This window comes from Hippopotamus amphibius, chromosome 15, assembly GCF_030028045.1.
Source record: "Hippopotamus amphibius kiboko isolate mHipAmp2 chromosome 15, mHipAmp2.hap2, whole genome shotgun sequence".
In the NCBI taxonomy this organism is placed as follows: domain Eukaryota; kingdom Metazoa; phylum Chordata; class Mammalia; order Artiodactyla; family Hippopotamidae; genus Hippopotamus; species Hippopotamus amphibius.
The window spans coordinates 7937118-7953848 of NC_080200.1; the positions used below are offsets into that span (position 1 = coordinate 7937118).

General features: G+C 59.1%; 1 protein-coding gene across 3 annotated transcripts in view; it reads right to left on the reverse strand.

Moving 5' to 3' along the window:
- The window catches only part of CARM1 (coactivator associated arginine methyltransferase 1), a 41421-nt gene extending 26116 nt beyond the window's left edge, over nt 1-15305 (reverse strand). For all 3 annotated transcript variants that reach the window (XM_057708887.1, XM_057708886.1, XM_057708885.1), the window contains exon 1: nt 15021-15305. In XM_057708887.1, coding sequence (XP_057564870.1) covers nt 15021-15240 — 220 coding nt within the window. In that variant the 5' untranslated portion in view covers nt 15241-15305. The remainder of the gene's footprint in view (nt 1-15020) is intronic.
- Between the last annotated feature and the right edge of the window lie 1426 nt (nt 15306-16731).

The following is a 16731-nucleotide window of genomic DNA, read 5'->3' on the forward strand; positions in this document are numbered from 1 at the left end:
GACGGGGAGGGAGAGGGGCCAGGCTCACTGCCTGCCTGGGGATTGTCTAGAAAGAAACACCATCAAATGACTTCAGGGGCTGCCTCTAGAAGGGAGGCACCCCCCTCTTCGATGGTTTAAACCTGCAGAACCTTGAGCCCAGTGGGCTCCTGGGGAGCTCTGTGCACACAAGCCCCTGTGTGCCTGAAAAACCGCACAGGAAGGTCACACCAGAAGAAGCGGCAGCGTCCGGGACAGGCCAGGATTGGGAGGAAGAGACGGGCTTTTCATGGTACACCCTCCTGAGCGGTCTGAATTTCTACCATGTTCCGGAAGGATAAGCAGAAAAGGCGATCGTGACAGCGGGGTAGGCCTGGCGTCCACTCAAGTCGTCTGGGCCCTCTCCGAAGTGAGCAGGTCAGAGCCTGCTGGTGCGTGGAGGGTAGTGGGAACAGGCTCTGATCCCCCTCTACAGCCTCAGGTCCTGTGACCCAAGTGTCCTACTAGGGCTAGAGGATGGAAGACACCGGGCTTCCCAGCTGGTGACTGCCTCTTCCAGCGCAGGCCCGCACCCAACCCAACCCCCGCCACTGTAGTGGTGTGATGGAGGAGGGGCAGCGGGCTGGGCCAGGCCGGGGTGCCTGGGGCCACTAGAGACTTGGGTTTCTTGAAGCCTAGGGCAGTCCCTCTCCCCCTGCCAGGGAGGCCACACGAGGAGTGCAAATCCCAGAACTCCAGCTCTGGAGTTGGTTAGACCCAGATTTGAATCTGGGCTCTGCCACCTGAACCCCCAGCCCCCAAGCCTCAGCTTTCAGGTCTAGAAAAACAAAATAATAACGCACCACTCAGTACCGTCACAAGGACTAACACACCCTGGGCCCAGCCCAAGACATACAGGCACATAGCAGGTGTTTTGAACACAAAACCTCTATCTTGGGGCCCCCCATCGCCAAGGCCCTCTGCCCAGAGGTCAAGATTGGAGAGAAGGAATCCCAGATAGAATTCTGGACACAAGGCCACACTGGGCCCAGACCAGGCATCTCGCCGCTGGACCAGCCCGACTGGGCACCCAGACGGGGCTCGATGCAGGCCGCTCAGCTTGGCGCCGCCATCTGGCCGAGGCTGAGGCACCAGCTTCATACTGTGCTTGGGAAGGTCTTGATTCTAGGTTTCAAAGGTGCCAGGCTGGGTCTTTAGGCCGCATGGAGGCAGCACCTTTTGAAGGCTGACCACCAGAGCTGGCTCATCGTGAGGTTATCTGCCCGGGAGGAGACAAGATAGGGGCCCCTTTGTTCTATGGGCAAGGTTTTAATCTCTTAAGGTGGGGGTGAGCGGCTGTATGATCCTCCATGTCTTTGAAAATATTTCACAATAACAATAGCCAGCCACCTCTGCTGGCCCGCCCCTTGTCACCTCCCCACACCCACACACCCCCCCCCGCCACCCCCCGGAGGGCTGACCACAGCCTGAAGAAGAGGCCGCACACTGGAAACACCCAAACCTCCTAAGTCAGTGCCGGCTTCAGGGGGTCAGAGGCCTGGCAGGGGCACCGGCAGGGACTCCTCTCAGAGGGCTGGTCCGGGGAGGGGGGCGGGGCGGTGTCTGCCTTTAGGGGTTGGAGGCTACGGTCCTGCAGGCCTGGTCTGGAGGGCCCCAAGGACGAGTCTAACTGTGGGGTGTGTGGAAGGGCAACCCCAAGAGGAGAAAGAGCAGACAAAGAAAGGGCTTGGCTTTTCTGAAAAGAATACTAGGGGCTCCGACTAAGCGGGAGCCATTACATGCAAATTTCTCCCCCATCCATGCTAATCAGCCCGCAGCCCGGGGCTTTGTGAGCTACAAAAGGAACAGCAGATGTGCGCCAGTTCCTTGGCCCCTGAAAGCGCCGGGGCTTAGTGGATAATTGGGGGGTGGCGGCGGGGAGGCCCCCAGCCCCTCACTCCACGCGCGGGGCCGCCAGCCTCCTCTGCCAGGCCTTTCTTCTCCGGCCGTGACTTTGAAGCTCTTGCTGCACGTGGTACCAGGCAAGCACCTGACGCAGGGCAGGGCCTCAGTTAATGCTCCCACCCTCCCCCTTCCTGGGCACACAGCGCATTTTTAAGAGGGGAAACCGAGGCGCAGAGAACTGACATGCTCAGAGTGGCCCAGCCTGGGGACTCAGCAGTTCGTGGAAGACAGCTGAACCCCATCCCAGCCGCTGGGAGGAGAGCTGGGCCTGGGGGGGTCTGTGGGGACCACGCTCAGGGCCCTGGGCCTGGACAGAGCCAGGCCTGGCTGGTTGACCATGGCTGGCAGGTGCCATCCCCGTGTCCCTACTACAGACGGTGCCTGCCTCCTAGGGCTGGGAGGGGTCACGGAGGGTCTCCACCACCTGTGCCAGCAGGAGCTGGGGCAAGCAGGGAGCCGTCTGCCGTGGGCAGCAGGAGGACCCGGGGCTGTGCAGGAGGAGCCCCTCTCAGAGCGGCTGCTACACGCCACACTGGCGCCTGCAGCTCCTGGGGACAGTGTGCTCGGCACAGGAAGCTGAGCCAGTCGGTGCCTGGGGAACACGTTCCTCCTCTGGCCAGCTGAGGGGCCTCAACCCTCAGACCAGCGTGGCTCCAAGGAGGCTGAACTGGAAGAGGCCAGAGGGCGGGGGCAGAGGCAGCCTCGGCAGCAGAGTGAAGGAAACCAGCTCGGGGGGCCGAGGCCCACTTGCAGTCCTGGTGGAGGGCCCCCCGACAAAGAGAAGGTGGACCACTGACCCAGAGGTGAAACAGGATGTCCTGGGGCCACACGGCTGCCGGAAGGGCCTCCGCCAGGCCCCTGGGGCTCCAGGAGCCCCTCTGGCCCTGCCTCCAGGCTGAGAGAACAGGATGTTTGAGTTAGGAGGGCCTCCTCCCGCCCGCCCGTGGCTGCCTCACCAGATGTGACCCCAGATGCAGCCCAGGCAAGAGGGGACAGAGGCTGCCTGACACCACAATGGAATCGGCAACGAGGCAGGAACGAGGAAAGACAGGCTTCGGGCTCCAGAAGGATTCACCGGGGCCGCTGTCCCGACACAGCACACAGACCACGAGGGCCAGGCGCTGCATCTCCTTCGTGGCACGGACGCCTCACCCGTGCCTGAGGGGCGGCAGGGCCAGAGCTGCGCTGGCACCCGACGGCCGCCCACCACGGCGTGCCTCAGTTTCCTCCCTCCTCACACAGGGAAGGGCTGTGGCTCCGGTGGCTCCCCACGGGGCTGTTCTGACGGCGAGGCGCGTCAATGAACGTAAAGTGCCTGGCACGGCGCCCGCCTGCCACATGTGCTCAGCCCACGTCAGCCACGGTAGGGCCTCAAAGTGCCAATAAGCGGGGCACAGGGGTGGCGTGGAGGGGAGTCAAGGCCGGGAGGCCCGTCGGCATCCCCCACCTGAGGCTCATCCAACATGAGGGGCACCAACCTCGGTCACACAGAGGTTGTGTGACCAGAGCCAGGCTCTGCGGAGGGGCCTCCGGGATACACAACAGAAGTCTGGAAGCCCCGGCCTGCCTCTGCCGTCTCCTCCAGCTCAGGGAAGAATGTGGCAAGTTCCTGGAATGTCCCTCTTGGGTCTGCAAGAGGCCCTCTAACCTGCCTTTGATTATTTATTCACCGGCCCCCTGTCGGGGGATCTCAAGAGCATCCCTTTTTCATTAGAGCACTGATCTGCCAGGGTCCCCGCGGCCGACCCCGCCAGAATCTCGCCAGTTCCTGTGTTGTCAGGCAGGTTTCTATACACAAAACCATCACATGAGTAACACATCCAGGCAGAACAAACCCCAGCCACGGGAACATAATTAGCGGGGGAGCAGGTCCACCGAACGATCTTAAAGAAAACAGCCCAGACCCGCTCTCACCAAAGCTGTGGGTGATGAATCGATTGAAAGAGACAGACAAAAAGAGAGAACAAGAGGGGTCCTCCCCTCACTACGCAAGGAGTGGGGGTCGGGAGGAGAAGGAGCACACACCCCACCCCCACCAGTCTGGACCTGTTTTCAAGAATGTGCCAGCCTGGTGTCAGCGGACAGACCCACATGACCAAACAAAACCCACCCAGAGGCTGGGGGACAAGCTCTAGGTCTGGCTTTGGGTGGCAGTTACGTGGGTACACACAATGTCAAGTGCACCTACGGCCCGGGCCTCTGTGTGTGTGGATTAAACAATTATCGTAAGTGAGCTAAAGAATAACCACCCCTGGAGATGCGTGACGGCCACAGAGCCTCCGTATCCAACTCCTGCAGGCCTGGGTGAAGGCTGCTCGCAATTTCCTTCACACAACTGGTTTTCAGGGAACAGAAGGGGTGGGTGTGGGGGAAGTCGGGGACTCGGGGTTTTAAAACCAAAAGTTGGAGCTGTGTAGCCTAACGAGCATCGGGGCAGGTGCCATGGTTTCTCCGGGCGGATGTGAAGGGTGCCAAAGAGCCCCGCCCTGCACTGCTCCTGGGACCCCAAATCCTGAAGCTTTCCAAGCAACTCCCGGAAGTGAGAAAACAGGAGGGTGAGGGCACAAAGTGAGTCATTCGGGACCAGGAGGGGCTTGGGTAGGATCTCCAAGGCCACCTCCTTGTGCCCTTCCCGGCTCCCCCTGCACCTGTCTAGGGGTTTCACGATCACCCCCACCTGGGACACATCTATCTCCTCTTCGAGACCACACAGCAGGTTGAGGAGATGATATCTTACACCATGTTATTCACCTGCTGTCTGTGCGGGGCTAATACCGGCCCCCAAGGCCCCCAAGAGGCCCTCCACTCTCCAGGAGGAAACAAGCGAGAACTAGGGTCACCTGGCCAGGGTCACAAGGTCAAGTCAGACAAGGCTCCAAGGCCTATGTTAATCATGACCTCCAGCTGCTCCTGACCTGCTGCTGCAGACCAGGAGGGGGAAGGGCGAGCATTCCAGCCCAGGAATGCAAAGCAGGCCTGTCCCTCGGCCTGGCCAAGAGACAGGGACCCAGGAGAGCAGGACTGACCCAGAGATACAGCAGACCGCAGCTAAACCACTGCCCCCCGCCCCCAGGAGTTCCCTCCTTCCTTCCTCAACTCTCTCTGGCCGGTCGCCTCCTGCCCCATTCTCTTCAGGCTGCCTGCTGGGCCACCCCCCCACCCCCCGAAGCAGGGAGAAGGGGTTCCTTGTCCGAGGAGCGTGCCAGGGGTGGCTGTGCCTACAGTCCGGGCACAGGCGAGCACCCGCCACCAGCCAAGCCCCTCAGTGCCACCGACAAGGACGCTGCGATTCGAGAGGCGGAGTCACTCGCCCAGGATCACCCTGCTAGGGAAGGACCGGGGACAGAACTGGGCTTGAGCCCAGACACAACCACAGGTGTCACTTCCCGCCCCAACACGCTGGGAATAAACGCCAAGCCCCTTGTGGGTCCCACCCCTCCCCCTACCCGCCCTGCTCCGCTGGCTGCCCTTGGCCATGCAGCCCACAGGCTCACTCCCCAGCAGCCCTTCCCGCCTGCTGAGTAGCAGACATTATTTTAGGCATTATTTCCTATCAGCTCACAACAACCCTCCAAGGTAGACGCTACCAAGATCCCCATTTTACAGCTGAGAAAGCTGAGGCACAGAGCAGTCACGCCGACGGGGAAGCACTGCCTCACCTGCTCTTCTCCTGGTGGCTTTAATGCCCCATCCTGAGCCGCAACCATCCCTGACCAGCCCCCACCTCCCCTCACCCAGGCTTCAAGCAGCCCCTCCCCCAGCATTCTCAAGCCTCAGCTCAGTTTACCTTCTTCAAGGCGCTGACCACTAGCAGGTGACTGCCGACTTAGCGCCCATCACCCCTCCCCCCAAGACCCGCAAGTGTGGGCCCACATGCTGCCCCCCAGCTCCTAAACCAGTACCCGGCACGCAACGGATGCTCAGTACACTTGTGCTGTTCAAAGTTAGACAAATGTTGAAGACCACAATAAAGAGACAGCAAGTCCACTCTGAATACACGTTTCTGGTTGAAAGAAAGTTCAGGTCCCCCCATTTTCAAAGAACTGCTGGTGGGCCCTGCCATCCTGGGTGAGGTCGCTCCCCCACTCTCCCCCACCCACGACCACCCGGCCTTCCCCAGGCCTGCCACATGCCTGGGTCCCCTCCCTCACCCCAGCCCTCGGGGCTGCCCCTCCTGCTCAGAAATCCGGTGACCTCCCCTTGGCTCTCCTGCCAGTCAAAGTCACTCCCCCTGTCTGGGGAGGGGATGGATGGATACACGGACACACACACACACACACACACACACACCCCGCTTCTCCCACGGACCACCCCCAATCCCTCACAAGCCAGGGGCATCTACTTCACTCCCCAATCTGCTGCTGTCCTCAGTGGCTGTCAGACTTTCTCGGGTCACAGATCCTTCTGAGGGGTATCAAAAGCAAGGGGGCCTGTCCCCCGAAAAATGTTCAGAGAACCAGCCGCAGCATCACAACCACAGTTTACCAGAAGCACACAGACCTAACAGGCCTTTTACAAGTGTTCGCTCCAGAGAGACTCCTCGGAGGTCCCAGCCACGGACTCTTGCTCCTCTACCTTTATGCAAACTGCGTATAATTTCAAGGGATCATGGGACACCACCCCCCACCCCAGGGGCCGCCCAAAGACCTCAAGTTAAGAGCCTCAGCTCTGAGCTGCGTGAAGCCCCCTCCCAGCCTCCACTCTCCCTGGGAGCAGCCAAGTCTGGCCCAGGTCTGATTCTCCAGTCCACCCTGTCTGGGATGGGTAATGACGTCCTGGCAAACTCACTACCTCCTCGGGTGCCCCCCCAGGCTCCCCAGGAAAGGAGCCTCGCCTGCCGTCCAGAGTTCTCTTGCCTCCCCCATTCTGCTGGATATGACCTGGTCCCAGAATGCACCGCAGAGTCACCAGAGTTCACACCATACTCCTCCTTCTGCCAAAAGGCCCTGCACGCCCACCTCATCCAGACCCCCACACTGAATGCCTGCCAGGTGCCGCTCATGGCGCCAGCCACTTTCCACCCGTGACCTCACATATGGGCCCAAACAACCCCATATGGGGGGAACCTTAGTCCCTGCCTGAAATACGTGGGGCCCAGCGTGTTTCAGTTTACAAACTCTCCAGATTTGGAAAGAGCTAACAAGGGGCAGATCACATGGATCATCTCCAGCAGAGCACAGGCAATATCTGTAACTGAGCAAGCTTTTGCAGCCAAACGTGGGAATAGGCCTTCTAAACTGGATACCCAGAGATTATAGAGAGCCCCACGTGGCAGCTCGGCGGGGAATTTTGCCCCAGTTTGGGTCAGGTTAGAGCTTGCTGTCAAATGAGTAACAAAGGTTTTCAGACCTTGTAGATTTCCACATTGCCAATGAGGGCCTGTGGGCCTACACAGGTGCACAGAGAAGTGAGGAAGGGGAGGGGCTTGGGAGGCGCGCAGTGGGCGGGGCCCAGGACTGGAGGCCAGGTCAGCCTGGACTGGGGTAACAGCCCCCAGCTCCATGGGGCTCAAACTCAGCCGCCTAGAGGGAGGTGTGGAGGCCATGAAGGGTGTGGGCTGAGGGTAAGAGACATTTTCCCACACCTGATGGAAATCTGGGTTCAGAGAAATGCCTCCACTTTCAGAAACAAACCACTGCAAGTGAGAGGGCAAACAGCTTCCAGGCACAAGGCCTGTGCTGGGGCAGCGGCAGCAAGCAGGGAAGGGACTCTGGCCATTTGGGGTGCCTGCCCCTTCCAAAGGCGGCACTGCCATCCAATTCAGCCTCGGGGTGTGAAGGCCCAGGGTTGCCAGCTTTTCTGCTTTTTCAGAAGTACAAAGCCAGATTTCGATGTGATACCACACGATTTTTAAAATACTGGGAGTCTACTTTTATTTTAACCACATGATGGAGCAAACCCTCCAGGCAGGTCACTCACAACCCCTGGCGATGGGTCATGGCCTTTGCCATCTGCCCTTTGCCTTTGTCCTGGGCAGAATTCACCTTTTGTTCCATAACATGACTCCTGGCCTCTGACATGCTTCAGGGGCAGACTATGGTGAAACTATCTGGTTACATTCCTGATGCATTCTCTAGTCTGGAGGCTTCTGCAGGATTCCCTTTCCTTGCTCCTGCTGCCAGAGTAATCTTCAGAAATACCATTCTTGGGACTTCCCTGGTGGCGCAGTGGTTAAGAATCCACCTGCCAATACAGGGGACACGGGTTCAAGCCCTAGTCTGGGAAGCTCCCATATACCACAGAGCAACTAAGCCTGTGCGCCACTACTGAACCTGTGCTCTAGAGCCTGCGAGCCACAACTACTGAAGCCCACGTGCCTAGAGCCCGTGCTCTGCAACAAGAGAAGCCACTGCAACAAGAAGCCCATGTACTGCAACAAAGAGTAGCCTCCGCCTGCCACAACTAGAGAAAGCCCATGCGCACCAACAAAGACCCTATGCAGCCAATAAATTAATGAATTGATTAATTAAAAAAAAAAAAGAAATACCATTCTTATCATGGTAGGCCCCCGTGAAAAATGGCAGGCGCTCCTGACCACATAAAGGAAAAGGCCCTGTGACTTGGGAAAGTGACCTGCACCCAACCTTGTTACCCATTGTTAGTTCCTCCATTCCTACAAGGGGCCCTTTTGCTCCACACCAGGCTTCTGTCCCCACCCCCCATTTGAGCATCTTTCCATAAACCAGGAGTATCCTTCCCAACGCTGGTGGCTACATTCACATCCTACTTACTCTGGCCAACGTGACTGTCTCCCAGTATCTGTTCTCCCTTTCTCCCACTGAAAGAGAAACGCTGAAATTAGCTGAGTGCAGGGCCCTCTGACTGAAGACTACATTTCCCAGGCTCCCTTGCAGCTAGCAGTGGCCATGTGACTGCATTCTAGCCAATGGGATGCAAGCAGGGCCCGCTTCCAGGAACCTATCCTAACAGACACCTGGCAATGCTCTTGGCGCCCTTTGTCCCTTCCTTTATCCTGCTGTCTGGAAACCAGGGTGTAATAGCTGGACTCCAACTGCCATGTTGATCCGTGATGACAAGACCTGACCCCCAGAATGCAGGAGTGGGGGAGCTGTAAGGATCTGGGTCCAAGAATTTCTTGGAGCAGAGCTTCCACACCAGCCAGGGTCTGCCAACCTCCAAGGCTTTAGGAGGAGAGCACAAGAAATGAAATGCTATCTTGTTTAAGCCACTGCCACTTTGGGTCTCTGTTACACACAGATAAACTGAACCCTGACCACCCTTTTCCACTGAACCACTCTGCAGTGAGCAGAGGGTCCAACAGCCGTGAACTCCAAAGCCAGCTCTGCTGCCTGCCAGCCATGTTATCTGGTCAGGCCCCTTCACCCCTGCTTTTCTTCCTTTCTTTTTTTTTAAATGAATTTTTATTTATTTATTTATTGGCTATGTTGGGTCTTCGCTGCTGTGCGCCAGCTTTCTCTAGTTGTGGAGAGCGGGGGCTACTCTTTGTTGCAGTGCACTGGCTTCTCATTGTGGTGGCTTCTCTTGTTGTGAAGCACAGGCTCTACAGCACAGGCTCAGTAGTTGTGGCACACGGGCTTAGTTGCTCCATGGCATGTGGGATCCTCCCAGACCACAGATAGAACCCGTGCACCCTGCATTGTCAGGCAGATTCTTAACCACTGCACCACCAGGGAAGCCCCATCCCTGCTTTTCCAACAGTAAAATGGGAATGGTGTGCCTGACCTCCCAGAAGCATTCTAAGGACCAGTGGTAACACACAGCAAGGGTCACACTGATCCGGCTAACTGGCCCACGCGGTCCAGAAAGTATACTCTATCTGGCCTGAGCACTCAGGATACTTCACAATCAAAATAAACAGGCCTACACAAAGAAGGGCTGTTCAGTTTCTCTTAAGCTGTGGCAGACCTGCCAACACTGGCTGAGGCTGAGTCCCCAAGTTCCCCCTCCTCCTGCCTGTTTCATTCATTTACCCCAGGGGTCTGCAAGCTTTTTCTGTCAAGGGCCAGTAAGTAAATATCTTAGGTCTTGCAGGACACTATGGTCTCCGTTGAATAGTCTTCCTTGGGTTGTTTTTTCTTTTTAATCAACACTTCAAAAATGTACAGGGACTCTGGTAGCTCAGTGGTTGGGAATCCACCTGCCAATGCAGGGGACACAGGTTCGAGCCCTGGTCCGGGAAGATCCCACATGCCGTGGAGCAACTGAGCCCGCGTGCCACAACTACTGAGCCTGTGCTCTAGAGCCCGTAAGCGACAACTACTGAGCCCACGTGCCACAACTGCTGAAGCCTGCGTACCTAGAGCCAGCACTCCGCAACAAGAAAAGCCACTGCAATGAGAAGCCCGAGCACTGCAACAAAGAATAGCCCCCCAACTCACCACAACTAGAGAAAGCCCGCGCGCAGCAACAAAGACCCAACGCAGTCAATTAATTAATTAAAAACAGAAAATGTACAAACCCCCCTTAGCTCTGACTGGTTAAAAAATTGGCCCCAGGCCCGATCTGGCCCCCAGGTCATAGCTTGCCCACCATGCCCTGATTTATGCTATTTCCCTTTCCCCAGCTGCCCCCAAAGTCAAGCATTTGAGTCTGTCGACGTGGGTTTAAGCAGAGCCTGGCACACAGTAAGTGCTCAATAAATGACAGCAGCCAGCAGCAACTAGCAGGCACCACTGAAACGTGAATGCCTTTTAGTGTAACTTTCTGGGTTCTCACCCCAGCTTGACACTGAACATCCTCAAGGCTTGGCACAGGACAAACTCTTCCAAAGCCTCTCATTGCCACCCCCCCCCACCCCCCTCCCCAGCTGTTGGGGGTGGGGCCTACCAGGAGCGTGACTGAAGGAAGTCACAGGGTTCCTGATTCCCTGACAGCAGGCCATTCTTCACCTTGTTTCTTTTTGTTTGTTTGTTTGTTTGGGGGGTTTTTTCCCTAATATTTATTTATCTATCTGGCTGTGCCAGGTCTGAGTTGCAGCACATGCGCTCTTTGTTGTGGCGTGCGGGATCTTTTGGCATGCAGAATCTTTAGTTCGTGGCATGTGGGATCTTTAGTTGAAGCATGTGAGATCTAGTTCCCTGACCAGGGATCGAACCCAGGCCCCCTGCATTGGGAGAACGGAGTCTTAGCCGCTGGACCACCAGGGAAGTCCCCTTCACCTTTGTTTTTACACAGGGTTTTTCTCTGGGGTTTCCACCCCCTGGCGGGCCCCGCCCGAACTGAAATTTAGCCCCTGTCAGAGCCAGCCATGCTCTACATCCCTTCCTCGCCAACGGGGCAGCGAGAGGCCAGAGAACCAAGAAAGAAACGCGGCAGAGTCATCTCCAGAAAGGCCGCCACGGGGCTGAGGAACTGAGAGTCTGTTCTGCTCGCAGCCCTGGCCGCCCCACCACAGGCTTCCCGACCAGCTGCCTCCCTCCAAGGGGAGGGCAGCCCGCGTCCAAGAGCTCCAGAGGCCGCGCCAAAGCTTCCTCAAGGCCCGGGAAGCCGGCACCTCTGCCCAGGGAAAACGGCTCGGTGTTTGGTAGCTGCCACTTAGCCAATGCCATGGACGAGGGCCAGGGTGGCATCAAGTGGCAAGAAGGGGTGCGGAGGGAATTCCCCGGGGGTCCAGTGGTTAAGACTCTGTGCTTTCCCAGAGCACAGAGGGGGCACGGGTTCGATCCCTGGTCGGGGAATGAAGCTCCCACAAGCCGCGAGGCTCCCCCGAAAAAACAGAAGAAGGGGTGAGGAGGGTCACCATTCGCTGCAAGGTGGCTGGCACAAGGCCTTCCACAGCTGTCCTCTTTCCCACACGGAGGGTGCAGATGCCAAGGAACACGGCTAGATTTCCTGCTACCCACACCCATCTCCCATCCCTGCCGCCTGAGATAGAGGTGGTAGCCATGGGGCCCCTCTCCCATCTGCTGGGCATGTAAGGCAGCTGGGCAGCCCTACGGCATAAGGGATTTCCTCCTAGAAAAGCCAGCTCTTCACCATTCCACACCAAGAGCCTCACCGGCGATAACATCTACAGACAGACCTACCCTCACCGCTGGACACCCTGCTCCACAGCCCCGTGCTGCACTTCCCCCAGACTCCCAGGCCCCTGATGGCACTATTCCCATTGCAGGTGAGGAACCCAAGGACGTGTGCAGGTGTCGCTACAGGGTTGCTACAGGTGAAATGGCTAGTTCAAGGTTGCGTAGCTGGTGACTTACACCAGCCAGACTCCACATTCAGGACCCTCACCTCCCACGTGGGAGACTCAGGCGGATGTCCTGGCCAACCACCGCACCCAGCCCCACCCAAACACAGAGTCTCGAATGCCAGGGATCTGGAATCACCAGCGGCTTGCAGGACCCCACCTCATGAGGGACAGGTGAGCAGAAAAGGGCTCCTGAAGCCTCACCTGGTCAAAGCACTCAGGTCCCAGAAGGGTCCAGGTTGGGAAATGCTGAGACCAGGGATGGAAGTTCATTCCAAGAGGAGGCCTAAAGCTCCCAGCAGTGTGATTCACCCCGAAGTTCCCCCAGTGGCTGGACCATCTCTGCTTTTTTCCAGGGGACCTTCGGCCAGCCTTCCACGCCCAGCAGCCAGGCCTGCTCTCTGATCCAGGACTTTGCACTCCCCCGGCACACATCGGAACAATCCCTCACCGGGTGCCCCAGGCCGAGCCGCGCTCCCCTGGCCGAGCCGGCTCAGGCTCCAGGGCTGCCTCGCCCTGAGAGTAACCCGGCCAACTCTGAGGCCATCGCCAGCCCGTTACGGGAGCAGGTGCTGCTTCCAAAGAAGACGTGTTCGTTCACACAGCAAATACGCTGTGCCGCACACTCCTGTCATCACCTCCATTCTACCCACCAAGGAAACTGAGGCACAGAGACCCACAACTACCCGCACGGCACCAGCCTAGCCCACCCAGTGGACGCCCCCCAAAATACACCCAGGCGCTAACCCCCGGAACCTGTGTATGTGACCTTACTTGGAGAAAGGGTCTTTACAGACATAATTAAGGACCTAAGATCACCCTGGATTTAGGGTGGGCCCTCGATCCAGCAACAGGTGACCTTACAGGAGAAGACACAGACACAGGGGAGTAGCCATGTGAAGACAGAGGCAGAGACTGGATCTCTGTGGTCTCAAGCCAAGTGATGCCTGGAGCCACTGGAAGCTGCAAGAGGCAAGAAAGGATTCTCCTCTAGAGCCTCCGGAGTGAGTGCGGCCCAGCTGACACCTTGATTTTGGACTTCTGCCCATGAACTATGAGTGAATACATTCCTGTTGGTTTAAGCCACCCAGTTTGTTATGGCAGCCCTGGAAAACTAATACAACCAGGTTCCGCCAACTCCAGAACCCATACTTTCAGGTTGATACCTCACACTAATGTCACTTGAGCACAAAGAGGAAATAATTATTTCAGACCCCTGAGACTTTCTCATCCCAGGCTGAGGCTCTCAGTTTGAGAAACATGGACCTTCTCCTCTTGACGAACGCTTCAGTTATGAATGACCCCTAAAAAAAGGATGTGTTCCCTTTATAACTAGTAACAATTCTGAGTGTATCCACAAAACTAAAACACAAAAGGAAAAACTCTCCTGGAGAAAGATGTGAAGAGAGGAAATGATGTGTAGGGTATATGAGAACCCTCTGCGTTATTTTCCTAGTAATTCTATAAATCTAAAACTGTTCCAAAACCAAAAGCAGTTTATTTACCAAAGAAAAACCAACTCCCCTGGTACTCCTTTGAGGATGGGCTCTGGGACCCTAGTTTGAGAAATGCTGCCCTACTTTGTTCTGTATTCTATTAACGCGCGTTGAGTGAATGGCCATGCTTACGGGGGATCCCGCTGACCCTGTCTGTCCTGAGCTCTGATGCCCACCTGGGATCAGAGGCATCAGAGCTTCTGGTCCCAGAAGACCCAGCTCTGCCCCAGCAAAAAGAGGTGCGACCCTGGGGAGAGAGACAGCTCCTTTATTTTGGGTTTTCCAAGTTGAGGTGTGGGAACCAACTGCTCCACACACATTTCCCTTCGGAAAACCCCGTTCCCAAAGCGGCAAAAAACTCACACAGGCCAAAGCCAGGAGAGGCCTCCTCAGTGACTCCCCACAGCATCAGTGCAAGAAACCGGGAGAGACAAAGCTGTGTGTAACAGAATAACAAAATGTGAAGGAAGAACCGTGACCGGAGAGAACAAATAAGAAAGAGTAACAAGAGAATTAAAAAGTATGAACTACAAAGAAGCAGGGTCCTTGGCAAACACATCTGTGATTTTCCGCTCCCCCCCACCCCCAAATGTCAGTCCTGAAACTAGCTTCTGAAAACGTAACCAGCTTCTCACATCCCCAAAAAGGAAGATCGGAGGACCGTGGCGAGGGAGGAGGCAGAGTTACCTCTTACTTCGGAGCCGGGCATCCAGAAGGGGCCCTACCCGTCCACGTTTCCACGAGGCGCACACCCAGCGGCTCGCACCACCCTGGCAGGGGCCCTCTCCCCACATCTAGAAGTTCCCCAACTCGGGGGTCCGGAACGCCAAGCCCTCCAGATGAGTGGAACAGGGTCCTCCAGGCCGCCCCAGACTGGGCACCACTTCCCAGTCCTTAGCAGTCCAGACGGTCCCCTGAGATGCCCAGGGGCTGCCCACATCCCTCCCTCCTCCCCGCTCCGGCGGCCACACCCGCCCCCAGACTCCCACCTCGCCCACGCCCAGGCCCCCTCCCCTCCCACCCAGCCCCCACACCCCCGGCTTCCTCCCAATTCTTACCTTCCACCCTCGGCCCCCCACTTCCTGCCCACCCCCTCCCAATCTCAGGGCCCTCACTACGCCCCCATTTCCCGCTTCCCTCCGTACTTGGGGCACCTCGGCCCCGGCCACCACGCACGCCCTCTTTTCTCCTCCTGCCCCTTGACACCGTGCCTCCACACCGCTCACTCGGGGGCCCCCCACACGCAGCTCGCACGGCCCGACCCCACGGACCCCACCCCAGGCCCCCGCGGATCAGGGCCCCTCACCCTCGGGACCTGGGGCCCCTCACCGCGGCCGCGTCCCGCCCGCCCCGGGCCCCCCGCCCGGCCGGCCTCGTGCGCAGCCCCCGCGCGCAGCCCGGCTCCCGGCCCGGCCCCGGGGCCCCGCACTCACGGCTGTAGAGGGCGATGCCCGCCGCGTCCGGACCGGCGCGCACCTCGAGGCGCAGCGCCTGCTGCTCCGCGTGCCGCTGGATCTCGCCGTTCGCGTCGCCGATGGTGAGGAGGCGGGCGCCGGGGAACACGGACACGGCCCCGCAGGGCCCCGTGACACCCGGGCCGGCCGCCCCCGCGCCGCCCACGCCCGGCCCCGCCGCCGCCGCCGTTGCTGCCATCTTAGATCCGGCTCCAGGCCCCGCCGCCGCCCCCGCCGCCGCCGCCGCGCCCGGGCCCAGGCCGCCGCCGCCGCCGCCGCCGCCGCCGCCGCCGCCGCGCAGGCCGAGGCCGAGGCCGAGCCGGGCAGCGCCGCCTGCCGGCCACGCGCAGCCTCGCCGCCGCCACCACCGCTGCGGCCCGGCCCCGTGGCGCAGCGCCCCCTGCCGGCGGCCCTGGGGGCTGGGAGGAAGCACGCTGCGGGGAGGGGCGGGGCCGGCCCCGCCTCGCCCCGCCCCACCCCGCCCCTCCCCGCGCGAACGGTCGCCGCTTTGTGAGGTGACTCCGCGGCCCAGGAACAGCGAGGGCAGGAGCGTACGTCAGGGGTGGTGCTCGGCCGCGCGGACACGCCCCTGGGCCTGGACCCCGCCTCCAGCCCGGCGCGGCCCGAAGGGCCGCGCTTTGTAAGGCGGGGCGGTGGCGGCGGCCTGGGGAGGGCGGGGCCCGGAGCGCGCAGGGGGCGGTGCTCGGCTTGCGGACACGCCCGTGGGCCCGCCCCGCGCAAGCGGCCGCGCGGTGAGAGGTGGCTCCCCAGCCCGGGGAACCCGGGGGCGGGTCTGACGCCCGACGGGCCCCAACACGCCCCTGAGGCTGGGCCCCGCCCCTGGTTCCGCCCGGCTTTGTGAAGCTGCTCACTGAGGGGAGCGGTCCAGCTGCGAAGAGGCCCCGCCTCTCTACCGGTCCTGCTCCACCGCACTGGGGTCCCGCTTTGTGAGGCTCTGGGTTCTTCCGGAGGGCAGGAGTGAGGGGCGGGGACAGGACTAGGGGCACGCCCCCCGTGGCCCCACCCCCAGCACGCCCACTGGGAAAGCAGTTTGGGCTAGGACTTGGCCTCTGCACCCACCTTGGGCTCCCTCTCTGAGCGCTCAGCTTCTTCTCTCTACACGTCATCTCCAGTCCCTTCCTCCAGTGCCCGCCTCCTCCATCTTTGGGGCTTCGCTGTCTCCTCCCCACAAAAAATTCTTGGACCCCTCTTTTAGCTCCTTCTCTCCCCCCACCCCCACTCACTCCCCCTTACCCCAATGCTGGCTGGCCAGTGAGTCCGGCAGATCAGGGCCTAGTGCCCCTTTCCAGACACAGATACGCACACACCCATCTTCCCTCCAAGTCCCGCCTCCACTGCTCCAGGGCCCCATTCTCCTCTTTGGTTGTTTCCAAAGGTGCTTGCGACCGCTTGCCGTCTCTAGCTGCCACTCATCCCTGGACCTGCTCTTTTCTTTTTTTTTTTTTTAGGCCACACTGTGCAGCAGGCGGGATCTTAGTTCCTCAACCAGGGATCAAACCCATGACCCCTGCATTGGAAGCGTGGAGTCTTAACCACAAGACCGCCAGGGAAGTCCTTGGACCTGCTTATTTACTACTTGTTCTCCCCAGTCATTCCATCATTCCACCTCCTGTACTCACCAATGCAAGAACTTTAGCAGAGACCCCACATGGCACTGTGCCCTCTCCAC